At 41.3% G+C, this 17,870-nt stretch overlaps 1 protein-coding gene across 1 annotated transcript in view; it reads left to right on the top strand.

The window, feature by feature from the left end:
- Positions 1–13,092, top strand: part of LOC135574108 (uncharacterized) — an 82,763-nt gene extending 69,671 nt beyond the window's left edge. The window contains exons 4-11 of the mRNA XM_065024988.1: positions 3,644–3,673; positions 4,747–4,917; positions 5,086–5,253; positions 7,669–7,734; positions 7,956–8,039; positions 8,940–9,094; positions 10,624–10,798; positions 12,463–13,092. Coding sequence (XP_064881060.1) covers positions 3,644–3,673; positions 4,747–4,917; positions 5,086–5,253; positions 7,669–7,734; positions 7,956–8,039; positions 8,940–9,094; positions 10,624–10,798; positions 12,463–12,647 — 1,034 coding nt within the window. The 3' untranslated portion in view covers positions 12,648–13,092. The remainder of the gene's footprint in view (positions 1–3,643; positions 3,674–4,746; positions 4,918–5,085; positions 5,254–7,668; positions 7,735–7,955; positions 8,040–8,939; positions 9,095–10,623; positions 10,799–12,462) is intronic.
- Positions 13,093–17,870: the final 4,778 nt, after the last annotated feature.

Raw genomic sequence — 17,870 nt, 5'->3', positions numbered from 1 at the left:
AACTAGAGAACAATACTAGACAATAAACTACAGGACAATACTAGACAATAAACTACAGGACAATACTAGACAATAAACTATACTAGACCATAAACTACAGGACAATACTAGACAATAAACTACAGGACAATACTAGACCATAAACTACAGGACAATACTAGAATAAACTAGAGGACAATACTAGACAATAAACTAGAGGACAATACTAGACCATAAACTACAGGACAATACTAGACAATAAACTACAGGACAATACTAGATAAACTAGAGAACAATACTAGACAATAAACTACAGGACAATACTAGACAATAACTACTCAGGACAATACTAGACAATAAACTACAGGACAATACTAGATAAACTAGAGAACAATAGACTAAACTACAGACAATACTAGACAATAAACTACAGACAATAACTAATACTAGACAATACACTTCAGGACAATACTAGACAAACTAGAGAACAATACTAGACAATAAACTACAGGACAATACTAGACAATAAACTACAGGACAATACTAGACAATAAACTAGAACAATACTAGACAATAAACTACAGGACAATACTAGACAATAAACTACAGGACACTACTAGACAATAAACTACTGGAGAATACTAGACAATAAACTAGAGGACAATACTAGACAATAAACTACAGGACAATACTAGACAATAAACAGGACAATACTAGACAATAAACTACAGGACAATACTAGACAATACTAGACAATACTATAAACTACAGGACAATACTAGACTACAGAACAATACTAGACAATAAACTACAGGACAATACTAGACAATAAACTACAGGACAATACTAGACAATAAACTACAGGACAATACTAGACAATAAACTACAGGACAATACAGACAATAAACTACAGACAATACTAGACAATAAACTACAGGACAATACTAGACCATAAACTACAGGACAATACTAGACATAAATACAGGACACTACTAGCCAATAAACTACAGGACAATACTAGACAATACTATACCATAATCTACAGGACAATACTAGACAATAAACTACAGGACAATACTAGACCATAAACTACAGGACAATACTAGACCATAAACTACAGGACAATACTAGACCATAAACTACAGGACAATACTAGACAATAAACTACAGGACAATACTAGACAATAAACTACAGGACACTACTAGACAATAAACTAGGACAATACTAGACCATAATCTACAGGACAATACTAGACAATAAAATACAGGACAATACTAGACCATAAACTACAGGACAATACTAGACAATAAACTACAGGACAATACTAGACCATAAACTACAGGACAATACTAGACAATAAACTATAAACTACAGGACAATACTAGACAATAAACTACAGGACAATACTAGACCATAATCTACAGGACACTACTAGACAATAAACTACAGGACAATACTAGACCATAAACTACAGGACAATACTAGACAATAAACTACAGGACAATACTAGACCATAAACTACAGGACACTACTAGACAATAAACTACAGGACAATACTAGACCATAAACTACATGACAATACTAGACAATTAACTACATGACGATACTAGACAATAACATACCAGACAATTCTAGACAATAAACTACAGGACAATACTAGACAATAAACTACAGGGCAATACTACAAAATAATCTACATGACAATACTAGACAATAAACTACAGGACAATACTAGACAATAAACTACAGGACAATACTAGACAATACACTACAGGGCAATACTACAAAATAATCTACATGACAATACTAGACAATAAACTACATGACACTACTAGACAATAAACTACAGGACAATATTAGACAATAAACTACAGGACAATACTAGATAAACTAGAGAACAATACTAGACAATAAACTACAGGACAATACTAGATAAACTAGAGAACAATACTAGACAATAAACTACAGGACAATACTAGACAATACACTTCAGGACAATACTAGACAAACTAGAGAACAATACTAGACAATAAACTACAGGACAATACTAGACAATAAACTAGAGGACAATACTAGACAAACTAGAGAACAATACTAGACCATAAACTACAGGACAATACTAGACAATAAACTAGAGGACAATACTAGACCATAAACTACAGGACAATACTAGTCAATAAACCAGAGGACAATACTAGACAATAAACTAGAGGACAATACTAGACCATAAACTACAGGACAATACTAGTCAATAAACTACAGGACAATACTAGATAAACTAGAGAACAATACTAGACAATAAACTACAGGACAATACTAGACAATACACTTCAGGACAATACTAGACAATAAACTACAGGACAATACTAGATAAACTAGAGAACAATACTAGACAATAAACTACAGGACAATACTAGACAATACACTTCAGGACAATACTAGACAAACTAGAGAACAATACTAGACAATAAACTACAGGACAATACTAGACAATAAACTAGAGGACAATACTAGACAAACTAGAGAACAATACTAGACCATAAACTACAGGACAATACTAGACAATAAACTAGAGGACAATACTAGACCATAAACTACAGGACAATACTAGTCAATAAACCAGAGGACAATACTAGACAATAAACTACAGGACAATACTAGACAATAATCTACAGGACAATACTAGACCATAAACTACAAGACAATACTAGACCATAAACTACAGGACAATACTAGACCATAAACTACAGGACAATACTAGACCATAAACTACAGGACAATACTAGACAATAAACTACAAGACAATACTAGACCATAATCTACAGGACAATACTAGACAATAAACTACAGGACAATACTAGACCATAATCTACAGGACAATACTAGAGCATAATGTACAGGACACTACTAGCCAATAAACTACAGGACAATACTAGACCATAATCTCCAGGACACTACTAGACAATAAAATACAGGACAATATTAGACCATAAACTACAGGACAATACTAGACCATAAACTACAGGACACTATTAGACCATAAACTACAGGACAATAGTAGACAATAAACTACAGGACAATACTAGACCATAATCTACAGGACACTACTAGACAATAAACTACAGGACAATACTAGACCATAATCTACAGGACACTACTAGACAATAAACTACAGGACAATACTAGACCATAAACTACAGGACAATACTAGACCATAAACTACAGGACAATACTAGACCATAATCTACAGGACAATACTAGACAATAAACTACAGGACAATACTAGACCATAATCTACAGGACAATACTTGACCATAACCTACAGGACACTACTAGACCATAAACTACAGGACAATAGTAGACAATAAACTACAGGACAATACTAGACCATAATCTACAGGACACTACTAGACAATAAACTACAGGACAATACTAGACCATAAACTACAGGACACTATTAGACAATAAACTACAGGACAATACTAGACCATAAACTACAGGACAATACTAGACCATAATCTACAGGACAATACTAGACAAATGATATCCACGGCCATCACAGTAACATCCCTCACACCTGCTTATGAGTTCCCATTTTCTTCTATGTTACTGTTTTTTCCCATATTTGTTTTGTACCCACACTACCCTCTGTTTTTTTTTCAGTTTCATTTTCTGCTGGCATTGAGACTAACGGTAAGCAGTTTTAACCATCTGACTGTCTGTGTGAGAGGAGATTCATTGGACTGTTCAGAAATAGCATGACGTGATCTAAGATGCCACATGTAGACAGACCTATATTCTAACCCCATTCTAATTCCACTTGGATCTTTAAGTTATATCCACAATCCGTCACTTAAACAATGACAAAATGTCAGCTCCAGGATGGGGGTTGGAGTTGTAAACATATTTCCAGGCAGTACAGTGTTTGTTCACATTCCTGTTATAAAAAATTGATTGAGTAAGACCTGACTTATGTTTTGGGTTATGATGGTTTAATCTAGTTCTGATCCTTATGTGACCGGGGGTAGGGAGTCTCCCAAGTGGAAGAAACAAGTGCCTACTATTAAGCCAAGAGGACATCCTCAAGTTCTGAGTGTGACACTTGAGTTTTTTATGTCTCAGGCAGGGTTACCTCATCACAGGGCTGGCTCCAGTCATCAGCAACTTAGTGTTGAAGATTACAATAGTAGTATACATAAGGTGCAAGTTTGAAATTTGGTTGTGCATCAACAATATCGCTCTTTATATGTCAGTCACTGACAGTCACTCAGTTAGCCATGTCAGTTAACAATTTTTTGATTGGTAAGTTAGTCTAGCGAGCGATCTAAACTTGTAGTAATCATGTCTGAATACCGACCAGGCACGCAGGGCTCAGGGGCCCTGACCTCCCATTGATTTAGTTGTTAGTCACTCTCACTCTAACTTAGATATCATTAACATGGCATAAGTAATGGTAAAATGTGTCATATATAAGGAAATTTGCTTAAAAAAGGCTAAATGTGTCTCCAGGCCATGGCAAAATTTGTAGAATTGCATGTGTTAAATTCCAAAAGTTTCTCTCCGCTCCAGGGCAAAAAGTGTAGAACTGCAGAAGATTTTTTTTTAAACTGCAACATTTTCTTTACACACCATGGCAAAATGTGTGTAAAACTAATTTGTTTCTCTCCACTGTCAAGAGGAGGGCCATGCCTCACATGCCTCATCACGAGAGGGGTGTGTTTCCAAATCACCTTCTCTACACTTGACCAACCTGTTTTGTTCCGCAGGGCAGGACAGCATGATGTTGATGTCTGGGAGAGGAAGGGAGGAAGAAGAGGTGTGTAACTGTGTGCCCTCCCGAGTGGTGAGGTGTGTGTCTGAGCTGATGAAGTACGGTGAGGACCCAGATCCACTGAAGACAAGTGAAGTCATCACCACACTGGGACAACTACTGAAAGGTGAGATGCACACACGCACACACACACACACACACACACACACACACACACACACACACACACACACACACACACACACACACACACACACACACACACACACACACACACACACACACACACACACCATAATCATGACCCTAGTGATAATGTGTATAATGACTCTAGGTCATGTGAGCAGTAAGGGTGAGATGCTGTGGAATATGGACCCTGAGAGCTGGAAGAGAACCAGCCTGGTGGAGAGAAAGAAGTTCATTGAGACAGTCAGTCTGGAGCTCATCCTCTCCTCAGACAGCTGGGCAAAAGACTGGAAGGACAAACGCTGCACCTGCAACGGTAACAAAGGCATTTCATTACTCCAACACCAGGTTAGCCCGTTGAACTACAGCCTGCACTCTGAGATATAAAAATATTATTTGGCTGTCCGTGTGGGAGAGCACTTTGAAGAACCTTTATGGGTTTCATGTACTGTTGAACCCCATTAAGTTCCATGTATAACCTTCTGTGGAAAAGGCTCTACGTGGAACGAAAAAGGGTTCCACATTAAACCCAAACAGGTTATCAAAGGGTTCTCCCACAGAGACAACTGAAGAGCCCTTTATAGGTAGGTAGCACTATGTAGTACTTTTATACTTAGAGGCATTAGACCCTACACCTGCACAGGTAACACTAACTTCCACAGTACCACTTCTATTACCTGACTTTGCCTTCGTGACTCAAGACCATGTTAGTTCACTGACCTGATGCCTTGGAGCTGAGTTTTTTACAGAAGGTTTGGGGACCTGGATGTAAAATGCAGAATGATTATGTGGTAATATGGTCTTAGTGTAAGAGGGTATATGGTACTAGGTAGTTATAAACAGTGGACATCTGTATCTAGTACAGCTCCAATAGGGGAGGCTGGTGGAGGGAGAAATCAGAGGACAGGTTATTGTAATGCTTGGGAATGGCATCATGAACGATATCAAACACATATCAAACACGTGTTTGGTACGATTTCTCATTCCGGTCTATCCATTGCAGTGAACCCATGATCCGATTTCTCCCTTCACCAGCCCCCTGTGGTTCAGCATCATGTCCAGCCGCCCAGTCACTTATAGGATACGTGTTCCTGCTGTAGGGGATAGTGGTTACTGACTAAGTGTGTGTGCACGCACGTATCAGACAATAGTAATCAGCAGAGGGATATAACTTATATATGAGATATGACTTAGAATACGTGGACAACTACAAATACTTAGGTGTCTGGTTAGACTGTAAACTCTCCTTCCAGACCCATATCAAACATCTCCAATCCAGAGTTAAATCTAGAATTGGCTTCCTATGTCGCAACAAAGCATCCTTCACTCATGCTGCCAAACATACCCTTGTAAAACTGACCATCCTACCAATCCTCGACTTCGGCGATGTCATTTACAAAATAGCCTCCAATAACCTACTCAACAAATTGGATGCAGTCTATCACAGTGCAATCCGTTTTGTCACCAAAGCCCCATATACTACCCACCATTGCGACCTGTGCGCTCTCGTTGGCTGGCCCTCTCTTCATACTCGTCGCCAAACCCACTGGCTCCATGTCATCTACAAGACCCTGCTAGGTAAAGTCCCCCCTTATCTCAGCTCGCTGGTCACCATAGCATCTCCCACCTGTAGCACACGCTCCAGCAGGTATATCTCTCTTGTCACTCCCAAAACCAATTCTTTCTTTGGCCGCCTCTCCTTCCAGTTCTCTGCTGCCAATGACTGGAATGAACTACAAAAATCTCTGAAACTGGAAACACTTATCTCCCTCACTAGCTTTAAGCACCAACTGTCAAAGCAGCTCACAGATTACTGCACCTGTATATAGCCCACCTATAATTTATCCCAAACAACTACCTCCTTCCCTACTGTATTTATTTATTTATTTAGCTCCTTTGCACCCCATTATTTTTATTTCTACGTTGCACATTCTTCCACTGCAAATCTACCATTCCAGTGTTTTACTTGCTATATTGTATTTACTTCGCCACCATGGCCTTTTTTTGCCTTTACCTCCCTTATCTCACCTCATTTGCTCACATCGTATATAGACTTGTTTCTACTGTATTATTGACTGTATGTTTGTTTTACTCCATGTGTAACTCTGTGTCGTTGTATCTGTCGAACTGCTTTGCTTTATCTTGGCCAGGTCGCAATTGTAAATGTGAACTTGTTCTCAACTTGCCTACCTGGTTAAATAAAGGTGAAATAAAATTAAAATAAATAAATAAATGGAAGATTGGCTTGCAAGGTGGTAGATTGGGGTTGGTGAGCGGGCGTCCAACAATGACATGCAACCTGAACGTCAGGAGTTCAAATCAGTTTCTGGTCCATCTTGACAAAAGTACTTTAAGTGTATTTGTTTTCTAATTATTGTTGCTAATGCACATTTTTGACAGTACTTTCCATTGACAATTTACCCTTATCCAAGCCACTCCAAGTTAATGCCTAATCCTAATCCTAACCACTCAAAGTTAACGCCTAATCCTAATCCTAACCACTCAAAGTTAATGCCTAACCTTAACTAGTGATGTTAGGTTTGATACTGGAGCTCGGAGGCATGTGTCGAAGTCTCTAAGCAGCTAACTTTGACGCAGTGTGCCGATGTGTGTATTACTTTATCAAAAGTACAACATCAATGATGTCTTAAGCTTCATTTTTATCACGTGCTTTTTCAAACCTTGTGTTACATGCCAGACCATGAGGTCATCTTTGTCTTATTCTCTGCAGATGAATCAGAGTATATGACGGGACAGACGGTTAATTTGTCCATAACAAACTTCTGGATCTTTGATGGTAATGTTTTTTTTATTACCTTTCTGTCCAGTATGATTACTATGGAAGGTGTGTGTGTGTGTGTGTGTGTGTGTGTGTGTGTGTGTGTGTGTGTGTGTGTGTGTGTGTGTGTGTGTGTGTGTGTGTGTGTGTGTATTCCAGTAAAGGAAGGATACAGAACTGACTGTATACTCTCTCCATCACTGATAATAATTTGATATTGGTGTGTGTGTCTCCCCCAGAGTTGTGGATTGTTCGTAACATTTTCCCTCTGGTCCATAAATGGGAATGGGGAACTGTGTACAACTTCTTCTTCAATATTAAAGGTACAGTAACACCAGACTTCTTCCTAACTAGTATCAGTCATAGCAAGTATCTTAGGTTTCCCTCCAAAATAGCAACTTTCTTGGGTGTTTCTCTACCCCCGTCTCTCTCTCTCTCTCTCGCTGTGCCCCTCTCTCTCTCTCTCTCTCTCTCTCTCTCTCTCTCCCCCGTCTCTCTCTCTCTCTCTCGCTCTCTCGCTGTGCCCCTCTCTCTCTCTCTCTCTCTCTCTCTCTCTCTCTCTCTCTCTCTCTGCCCCCTCTCTCTACCCCCCCTCGCTCCCTCTACCACCTCATACTCTCTCTCTCTACCCCCCTCTCTGTTTCTCTACCCTCCTCTACCCCCTCTCTCTCGACCCCCCCTCAACCCCCCACTCTCTCGACACCCCACCTCTCTATCTCTTGACGCACCCTCTCTCTACCCCCTCGCTCGCTCTCTCTACCCCCTCTCTGTCTCTCGACCCCCCACCTCCCTCTACCCCCCACCTCTCTCTCTATCTCATTCTCGCTCTCTCTCTATCCCCCACCTCTCTTTCTCTCGACACCCCCTCTCTAACACCTCTCTCTCTCTCTCTACCCCCCTCGGTCTTGCTCTCTCTTTCTACCCCCTCACTCTCTCTCTCACCCCTCACTCTCTCTATCCCTCTCTCGCTCTAACCCCTCGCTCTCTCTCTCTAACTCCTATCTCTCTCTCTATCCCCTCTCTACCCCCTTCTCTCGAACCCCCATTTCTTGAACCCCCACTCTCTTGACACTCCATCTCTCTATCTCTCGACGCACCCCTCTCTCCACCCCCTCTCGCTCTACCACCTTGTTCTCTCTCTCTACCCCCCTCTGTCTCTCTACCTCCCCTACCTCCCCTACCCCCTCTCTCTCTTTACCCCTCCTTTCTCTCTATATCCCCAGATAATAACTTTCTGAGCACCATGGTGTCCAAAGAGAAGATTCACCTGGTAGACGCTGGGTTAAAGATTAACTCTCCCTACCCCCCCGTCCTGCGCACATCGAGGAAGGTCGACCTCATCATCTCCTTGGACTTCAGCGCGGGAGACCCCTTTGAGGCAAACACACACACACACACACGGCTTATTCCTGTTTCATTCCCTTTCTATCCAGTATGATTAAAATGGAAGGTGTGTGTGTGTGTGTGTATTCCAGTAAAGTGCCTGGGTAGTGGTGACCCTCTCTCTCTAGGTAGTAGTGACCCTCTCGCTCTAGGTAGTAGTGACCCTCTCTCTCTAGGTAGTAGTGACACTCTCTCTCCAGGTAGTATTGACCCTCTCTCTCTAGGTAGCAGTGACCCTCTCTCACTAGGTAGTAGTGACCCTCTCTCTCTAGGTAGTAGTGACCCTCTCGCTCTAGGTAGTAGTGACCCTCTCTCTCTAGGTAGTAGTGACCCTCTCTCTCTAGGTAGTAGTGACCCTCTCTCTCTAGGTAGTAGTGACCCTCTCTCTCTAGGTAGTAGTGACCCTCTCTCTCTAGGTAGTAGTGACCCTCTCTCTAGGTAGTAGTGACCCTCTCTCTAGTAGTGACCCTAGGTAGTATTGACCCTCTCTCTCTAGGTAGTGACCCTCTCTCTCTAGGTAGTGACCCTCTCTCTCTAGGTAGTTGACCCTCTCTCTCTAGGTAGTAGTGACCCTCTCTCTCTAGGTAGTAGTGACCTCTCTCTCTAGGTAGTAGTGACCCTCTCTCTCTAGGTAGTAGTGACCCTCTCTCTCTCTAGGTAGTAGTGACCCTCTCTCTCTAGGTAGTAGTGACCCTCTCTCTCTAGGTAGTATTGACCCTCTCTCTCTCTAGGTAGTAGTGACCCTCTCTCTCTAGGTAGTAGTGACCCTCTCTCTCTAGGTAGTAGTGACCCTCTCTCTCTAGGTAGTATTGACCCTCTCTCTCTAGGTAGTATTTACCCTCTCTCTCTAGGGAGTAGTGACCCTCTCTCTCAAGGTAGTAGTGACCCTCTCTCTCTAGGTAGTAGTGACCCTCTCTCGCTACGTAGTAGTGACACTCTCTCTCTAGGTAGTATTGAGCCTCTCTCTCTAGGGAGTAGTGACCCTCTTTCTCAAGGTAGTATTGACCCTCTCTCTCTAGGTAGTATTGACCCTCTCTCTCTAGGTAGTGTTGACCCTCTCTCTAGGGAGTAGTGACCCTCTCTCTCAAGGTAGTAGTGACCCTCTCTCTAGGTAGTAGTGACCCTCTCTCTCTAGGTAGTAGTGACTCTCTCTCTCTCTAGGGAGTAGTGACGCTCTCTCTCAAGGTAGTAGTGACCCTCTCTCTCTAGGTAGTAGTGACCCTCTCTCTCTAGGTAGTAGTGACTCTCTCTCTCTAGGTAGTAGTGACACTCTCTCTCTAGGTAGTAGTGACTCTCTCTCTCTAGGTAGTAGTGACACTCTCTCTCAAGGTAGTAGTGACCCTCTCTCTCTAGGTAGTAGTGACTCTCTCTCTCTAGGTAGTAGTGACACTCTCTCTCAAGGTAGTAGTGACCCTCTCTCTCTAGGTAGTAGTGAGAAGGAAGTAGTGCCTAGGAATTAGGGACTAAGGGCTGGTTTGAAGAAGGACATTGACATAACCATACTACTGGTCCTGCTCCTGACAGACGGTGTTTAGTGCCAACCAGTATGCGGATGAGCTGAAGCTTCCCTTTCCCCCAGTGAAGGAGAGTGTGAGGGAGGAGAAAGACCATCCTAAGGGCTGCTACGTTTTTGAGGGGCGACACCCTGAAGAGCCCACCGTCATGCACATGCCCCTGTTCAACCTGCAGAACTGCCAAGGTGTGTGGTAGTCATCATAGTAGTCAGTGTCTCTGTCTGTTATACTTGTCTCTCTGACTACGCCCTTTTCTGATTTAGTTTTTCTCTGTGTCATGTCTTTTTCCTGTATATCTGCACCAACTGTCTGCGTTTTATGATGGCATTAGTATTTAGTATTTTTTATCAGGAACCTCATTAGCAACAGCCAAAGCTGCAGCTACTCTTCCTGGGGTCCACACAAAACATTAAACATGACATACAAAACATTAAAAGACATTTGCAGCTGACAGAACGACATAAAATGACATACATAACATTAATAGACAGGTACAGAACTACATAAATTAAAATACACACTTTCATATTCTTATGCCTTACCAATCCATGCAACCTACACTCATAATAAAGGCTACACTGCAGTCCTCCATTGTGTTACAGTTGTTAACTGATCATGATCTCTCAGAACCAGTTGTTCTGTAAACTCTACGAGAATCTCTCAACATTACCAACCGTGTCCTTGGTATTCCCGTTTGACATCAATAATATTCATAAATCATGTGATTAATTGATGCTACGGCAACGAAAAATGACAATGGAAATGCAACAATTCTATTCAGCTCCTAAATGAACCAAACAACGAGCTACAGATGGTTTCCTCCCCACTAAGGCTTCAATGTAATCATTCACCTCAGCAACCGTGTTGGATCTTCCTCCAGCTAAAGGTTCAATTTACTCGAAGCATTTGCATGAACCATTTCCTCCTCCCTTTGTCATGGTCTTTACTTACATGCTGACCAGACCTCACGCATGTTGATTTTGTCCCCCCACACCAGATGCGATCAGGACACGCATGTTGATTTTGTCCCCCCACACCAGATGCGATCAGGACACGCATGTTGATTTTGTCCCCCCACACCAGATGCGATCAGGACACGCATGTTGATTTTGTCCCCCCACACCAGATGCGATCAGGACACGCAGGTTGATTTTGTCCCCCACACCAGATGCGATCAGGACACGCAGGTTGATTTTGTCCCCCCACACCAGATGCGATCAGGACACGCATGTTGATTTTGTCCCTCCACACCAGATGCGATCAGGACACGCATGTTGATTTTGTCCCCCCACACCAGATGCGATCAGGACACGCATGTTGATTTTGTCCCCCCACACCAGATGCGATCAGGACACGCATGTTGATTTTGTCCCTCCACACCAGATGCGATCAGGACATGCAGGTTGATTTTGTCCCTCCACACCAGATGCGATCAGGACATGCAGGTTGATTTTGTCCCCCCACACCAGATGCGATCAGGACACGCATGTTGATTTTGTCCCCCCACACCAGATGCGATCAGGACATGCAGGTTGAAATATCAAAACAAACTCTGAACCAACTATATTAATTTGGGGACCTTTCGAAAAGCATTAAATATTTACAGCAATTTATATAGCTAACTTGCTGTTGCTAGTTAATTTGATTGCAAGGAGCTGATATAAGACAGGTAAATTGCTCAACCTGGTGTTGGTGCAGGAACATGATAGTGGGACAGTTTTTACATGACAAAATAACAAACGTACATGCATTTGACACTAGCGTCGCCTTAACACCCCAGCTGTAAATAGAACCCTCTGTGTTCAATATGTTCAAAGTTGTGTTGTAAGGCTCTCTGTTCTCTTCCTAGGCAAAGAGGAGATTAAGGAGGAGAGGGAGAAGTACACAACGTTCCAGCAGCACTACGGTGTGTCTGAGATCGACCACCTCCTGAAGAAGGCCAAGGACAACTTGAAGAACAACAGAGACAGGATCCTGGAGCAGATCTTGTTGGCTGTCAAACGCAGAAAGAATCGCAAATCTGTGGCTCAATAGTCTTTATCTGTGGTGTAAAGTACTACTTAAGTACTTTATGGGAGTATCTTTACTTTACTACTTAAGTATGACAACTTTTGCTTCACTACATTCCTAAAGAAAATGATCTATGTTTTACTCCATACACTTTCCCTGACACCCAATTGTAGCCTAACTGTTTTTTGGTTACATTTTGAATGCTGCGCAGGACATAAAAAATGTCTAAATCACACACTTATCAAGAGAACATCCCCTACCTGTTCATCCCTACTGCCATTGATCTGGAGGAATGATCAGAAGCACCTGCTGCTCGTGGGTTGCTCGTCTGTGTTCCCAAGAAATGCTGTCTTGAATGAAAAAGATTTGTACCTACACACTGGAGAGAACTGAATGGTCTGTGTACGCCATCTCTAATGCAGTAAAAATGAGCCCCTTGCAAAACGTGATAAAAAAATAAAATCGTGCCACCTGGATTGAAATGATTTATTCTTTTACTTTTGATACTTAAGTACATTTAAAACCAAATACTTAGACTTTTACTCAAGTAGTGTTTCACTGGGTGACTTACACTTGAGTCACTTTTTATTAAAAGATGTCTTTTCCAGACATTGAAGTTAGGATCAATATAGGTTCTGAATGAACGGTGAGGTATTTTCCATATGTTTAAAATACATATTGTCCAGGACATTGAATTTAGAAATTTAGATTTAGAAATATATGTATTTTCCGAATGTTGAAATCAGGTTAATTTTCAGTTCTGAATTAAAGTTGAAAATAGGTGATTTATAGATTCTACATCATGGCTGGTCCAGACCGAACAAAATCTGAACCAAACTTAGAAGTCTATGATTGTTTCAGATTTGGTCCTGACTGGACCAAAAGTGGAGGTAGAAATCTAGTCCGCTCCCGAACTGCACCCAAAAGACTTTCAAAAGGTGTCAACGTTGGTCCGTCCTTACAGAGGTGTAGCCTACAGAGTTGGCTGAAATGTAATTGTATGAATGCCCATCTTTATGACAAGCCTACTGACGTCCGGACAAGACCAAAAAAGACGTCGGCTCGTGCTTGCTGGGGTGTAGCCTACCATGTCAGCCCCCAGTGGAATTTTCTGAATGACCATCCATGTGGTTGGCCCACCATTTGTAAAGTTGGCTTTATTAGGCTTGATTCAATGTGACTAATCAATTTGTCTATTTAAAATCTGAACACCAGCTACTTAACTTTATCAGGAGTTATCACAAGCCTTTTTGCAATGTGTTTACACAGTTGGAAATGCAGAAGTATTTTATTTTTCGTTATGATAAGCTTATGAAATCTAGAAATACAAACTTGAAATCACTGATCATGACAATGTGGTGAAACTCCTGGAGAACAGTGTGGTGGCAAATCGGTTCAAATATGACACAACCAAGAACTGTGTGAAAATCAATATAGACTTTTAATACAACAGTATCATAAGCCGGAGCGGTCCGCGGAACACACACACTTTTTCAGAGCACTCGCTCTGAGTTATACACATACCACATAAGTCCCTCCCATATGCAAATTAAGTTACATCCCAATCTGTGCATCCTGCTTGTTCAGCCCAGTAACGCCCACATCTGCTTTCCGTCAGATTATAATGATGACAAGACCCTTGCTTTGACCTAAAGATAATATACGTCCCTCTTTCCTGTGGCCTGTGTTTAGACCCTGTAATTAGTTTTAGTGTCCCTTTGTATGTGTCTTTTATCTCTAGTTTTTAGTGTGTCCAGCTGCCCTGGTCGCCTTCTCTTCATATGGTTGTCTAAGATCAAACAGACTTATATGTCTCCCCTGTGATGTGATTGATGTCCGTAATCCATCAGTTGGTCATTTGGCTGACCCCCTCCTTTGTCTATCCCTCTGATCTTTGTATGTCCAGCTGGTCTAGGCATCTATGTGTCTGCATTTTTAGTGTTCCCAGCTGTCCCATACTCCCATGGCCTTTCTCTGCTTCCTGCCCTATACAATAGACAATGCATTTTACCAGACAATATTTGTATTGTTCCATGTATGTACATAATTTTCTCCCATATAATCTCCTCTGGTGCTTAATAAGCACCAAAAACTTAAAAGGACATATATGGAACATAATATCAACAGTCGATTAACAAAAAAAATATATATATTTTTCTTTTTCTTTAGAAAGCTTCCTAATTACCTACACCAAACAACTCTAGTATTTCATAAGAGTGAAAGATCTAGTTCGGTATAGAAACAAAAAATAATACATTACATTTTGTTGAAGCATGAGCATGTAGGTACAAAGCCTTGCCTGAGGTTATCTCAGTTATGTGTAAAAAGAAAAAATATATATAATAAAGCAATGAGTATAATAATAAAATGAATAAGAGAAAACACTAGGCCTACATGTAGTTACAAAATAAAATTGACACATCATTCTAAATTTAGGCTTTCAACATGATCCTCCCTCTCAGACACCTCTCCAATAAACGTGATACCAGCAATACCAACCTCTGTTAGAAGATTAAGGACATGGTCCGTAGACACTTGTAACCGGGATATCCCACTGTTACCTACATGTTTTTAAATTTAACCTAGTATTTAGAAGGTAAAAACTAACTTTTAATTAAAAGAAACCAGATATATTCATTGATATACCTATCAAAAACATTCAACAAAACATACTAAAACACAAGGCCGTGAGCAAAAGTAGATATATTAAAACCTTACATAGCACCTGTCATACTTACTACGGAAGTGACCCTTTTTGTGGATTACGTATCAGTTGACTGTTTTATGAATTTGGAATGTCAGCATATACAGGTAAACCATCCTTATGAAAACCATGGCAAGCGTAACCACCTCCAGAGACCACTCCATACAGGCAGTTTGGATTACCAAAGGGGCAGTCAAGGGGTCCACCAACCGCATTGCATAACTGTCCATTTTCATCAGTATAGTGGCCTGGGCTACCCGGCACAGGATTAACCATCACCGGAGGGTCAGCTCTACTTACAAACATCTGTTTAACCGTTGTCTGGATCACAAGTGATTTCACCCAGGGTAAAACACAACAAAATACAATACCCAGAGCCAATAACCCCCCCCAGCATAATGGCCATCCTAGCAAACATGGCTCCCCATTTCCCCAATGCTAAGTCCAACCAATCCCAAACATGAGAGTCCAGCCCAGCATTTGCCTTAACCTCTGCTCGTAACCCTTTAAGTTTAGCCATAGCGATTGCAAAGGATCCATTAGGCGCAGTGTTATTAGGAATAAAGGTGCAACAATCATCCCCGAACATAACACAAACTCCACCCTTCTCTGCCAAAAGCCAATTGAGAGCCTGTCTATTTTGCCAAGACATTTTACTGGTAGCCTGTACCTGTTCCCCCAACGCCGTTAGAGCCGAGTCAGTATAGTTAATGAATCTCTGTTGTTTATAGTATATATAATTAATCCACTCTAAGTTCTTATTTGGTGTTATCCACAAAAATATATATTCAAATCCAGATTTAACTTCATCTCTTGCCTTGAACTCCCGAGGCACCCCTCTAGGCTGTCCAATTGCATCAAAGTATACCTCAGCGTCTTTCTCATACGCCCTCTTAACTCTAGAGTTAACATAGTCATCATGGGGTGATTTAATAATGGTTACCTGTTGAATTGCTCTAACTAAGGTACAAAGACCCGTCCATCCATCTGGCAGTACATTCAACAGTTTGTCATTCCCACACATCCAGAAACTATCCGCAATACTTCTGTCTTGATTGTTTAGCATAATAAGAGATGGCGCAACCTGAGTTAATTTACCACAAAACCCCTTTTCTATTCCTCACCAACCCTTTATCTTTATTTCTACGAACCCCTGCAGTCTCTAGTACCCAAATAGTATCACATTCCACAGTGGTGTTTCCTACATCAATACCTTCGGTGTTATGGCTGTAAAAACATTCACATTTACCTTTAATCACAGTGTTTCCATCTAACAAAGGTCCATTTAATTCAGTTCAACTGTTATAGACAGCACAATCCTTGTCACCCAACCCAGTGTTGTTCAACACAGTCCTGCCTCTAGTTCTCCCTCGAGCAATCCTACATTCTATGTCACACAAAGGAATGTAGTATTTTCTCTGAATATTGAACATTTTACAATTAACACAGTTCTTCAAATGATGCAGGTTCAGGTACTGTCAAAAGATCAGACAAAGGTGATTTTCTACACAAAATACAATTGTCCATTCTGTGTTTGTTTGCCGTATACTTAGCCCATTTGTACCATTCGTTTTTCACCTCTTCTTCCTGTGTGGTGTCCTTGAACGATTCTAAGTCTGATACATCTATATCTGTCATCTTGGCAATGTTCTTGTCATGAGGTAGGTCATTTGAGTTTGGATTTTTTTTCTTCCAAATCTCATTAAAGAATCTTATTGGCTCTGATGTGTCAGGTGTCTTTGTGATTGCCGTGGTCTGCTTGGTAAGAGCAGTTGGTGTCATCTCAGTGGTAGTTGCTGTAGTCGTTACAGCAGCCGCCACCATTGTTGTCATTACTTTGGTTGTCACCAGCTGTTTTTGTTCAGGTGCTGACGTAGGACCCAATTTAACATATTCGTAACTGTTTCCCTCACTCAGTCCTGTTCTTGCTATTTCAATTTCAAATTCTTCACCTTCTGCTCGTGTTATCTTGTTCATGATAAACTCTCAGCCTTCCACATGTTTGGTTAATCTCAGGTCACATCCTTTGAGGTCCCATAAAACTTCTCCCTTTGTTATATGATGCGTCCATCCACAGAGTGGCTCCTCCGGTACAGGTTTCTTCTTCCATACAGAACCTGTCCTTTGTTCCCCTGGTTCTGTTAGAATTTGTGGCGGAACATGAAACTTAAACCTGTCAAAAAAATATTTTCATCTTGTTCAACAGGTTCCTCTCTTCTCTTCCTGTTTTTATCATTTATCTTGATCGTGAGTGTGTGCATCATTTCCATATTGTCCTTAGTTGTTCTCACTCTACCATTGTCACTGTTCTTTTGTGGTCCTAATTTCAATAGTTCATTATGGAGACCAGGTAAGGGCTGAAAAGTCAATTGTGGGGAAATCCCCATTTCTTTCATCTTGCAAGATTTCTCCTTCTGCTCTTGGTGAGGCTTCTCCTCCGCTTTCTTCACTTGTTGTTCCTGATAAGGTTTCTCCTCCACTCTCTTCGCCTGTTGTTCCCTCCTCAGGCCGAACTGGGCTTCCATCTGGGAAGGCGTGCCTTT

Source organism: Oncorhynchus nerka, linkage group LG12 (assembly GCF_034236695.1).
Source record: "Oncorhynchus nerka isolate Pitt River linkage group LG12, Oner_Uvic_2.0, whole genome shotgun sequence".
In the NCBI taxonomy this organism is placed as follows: domain Eukaryota; kingdom Metazoa; phylum Chordata; class Actinopteri; order Salmoniformes; family Salmonidae; genus Oncorhynchus; species Oncorhynchus nerka.
Note: the sequence above shows the minus strand (reverse complement) of the source record. Positions and strands in the feature narration are given on the sequence as shown.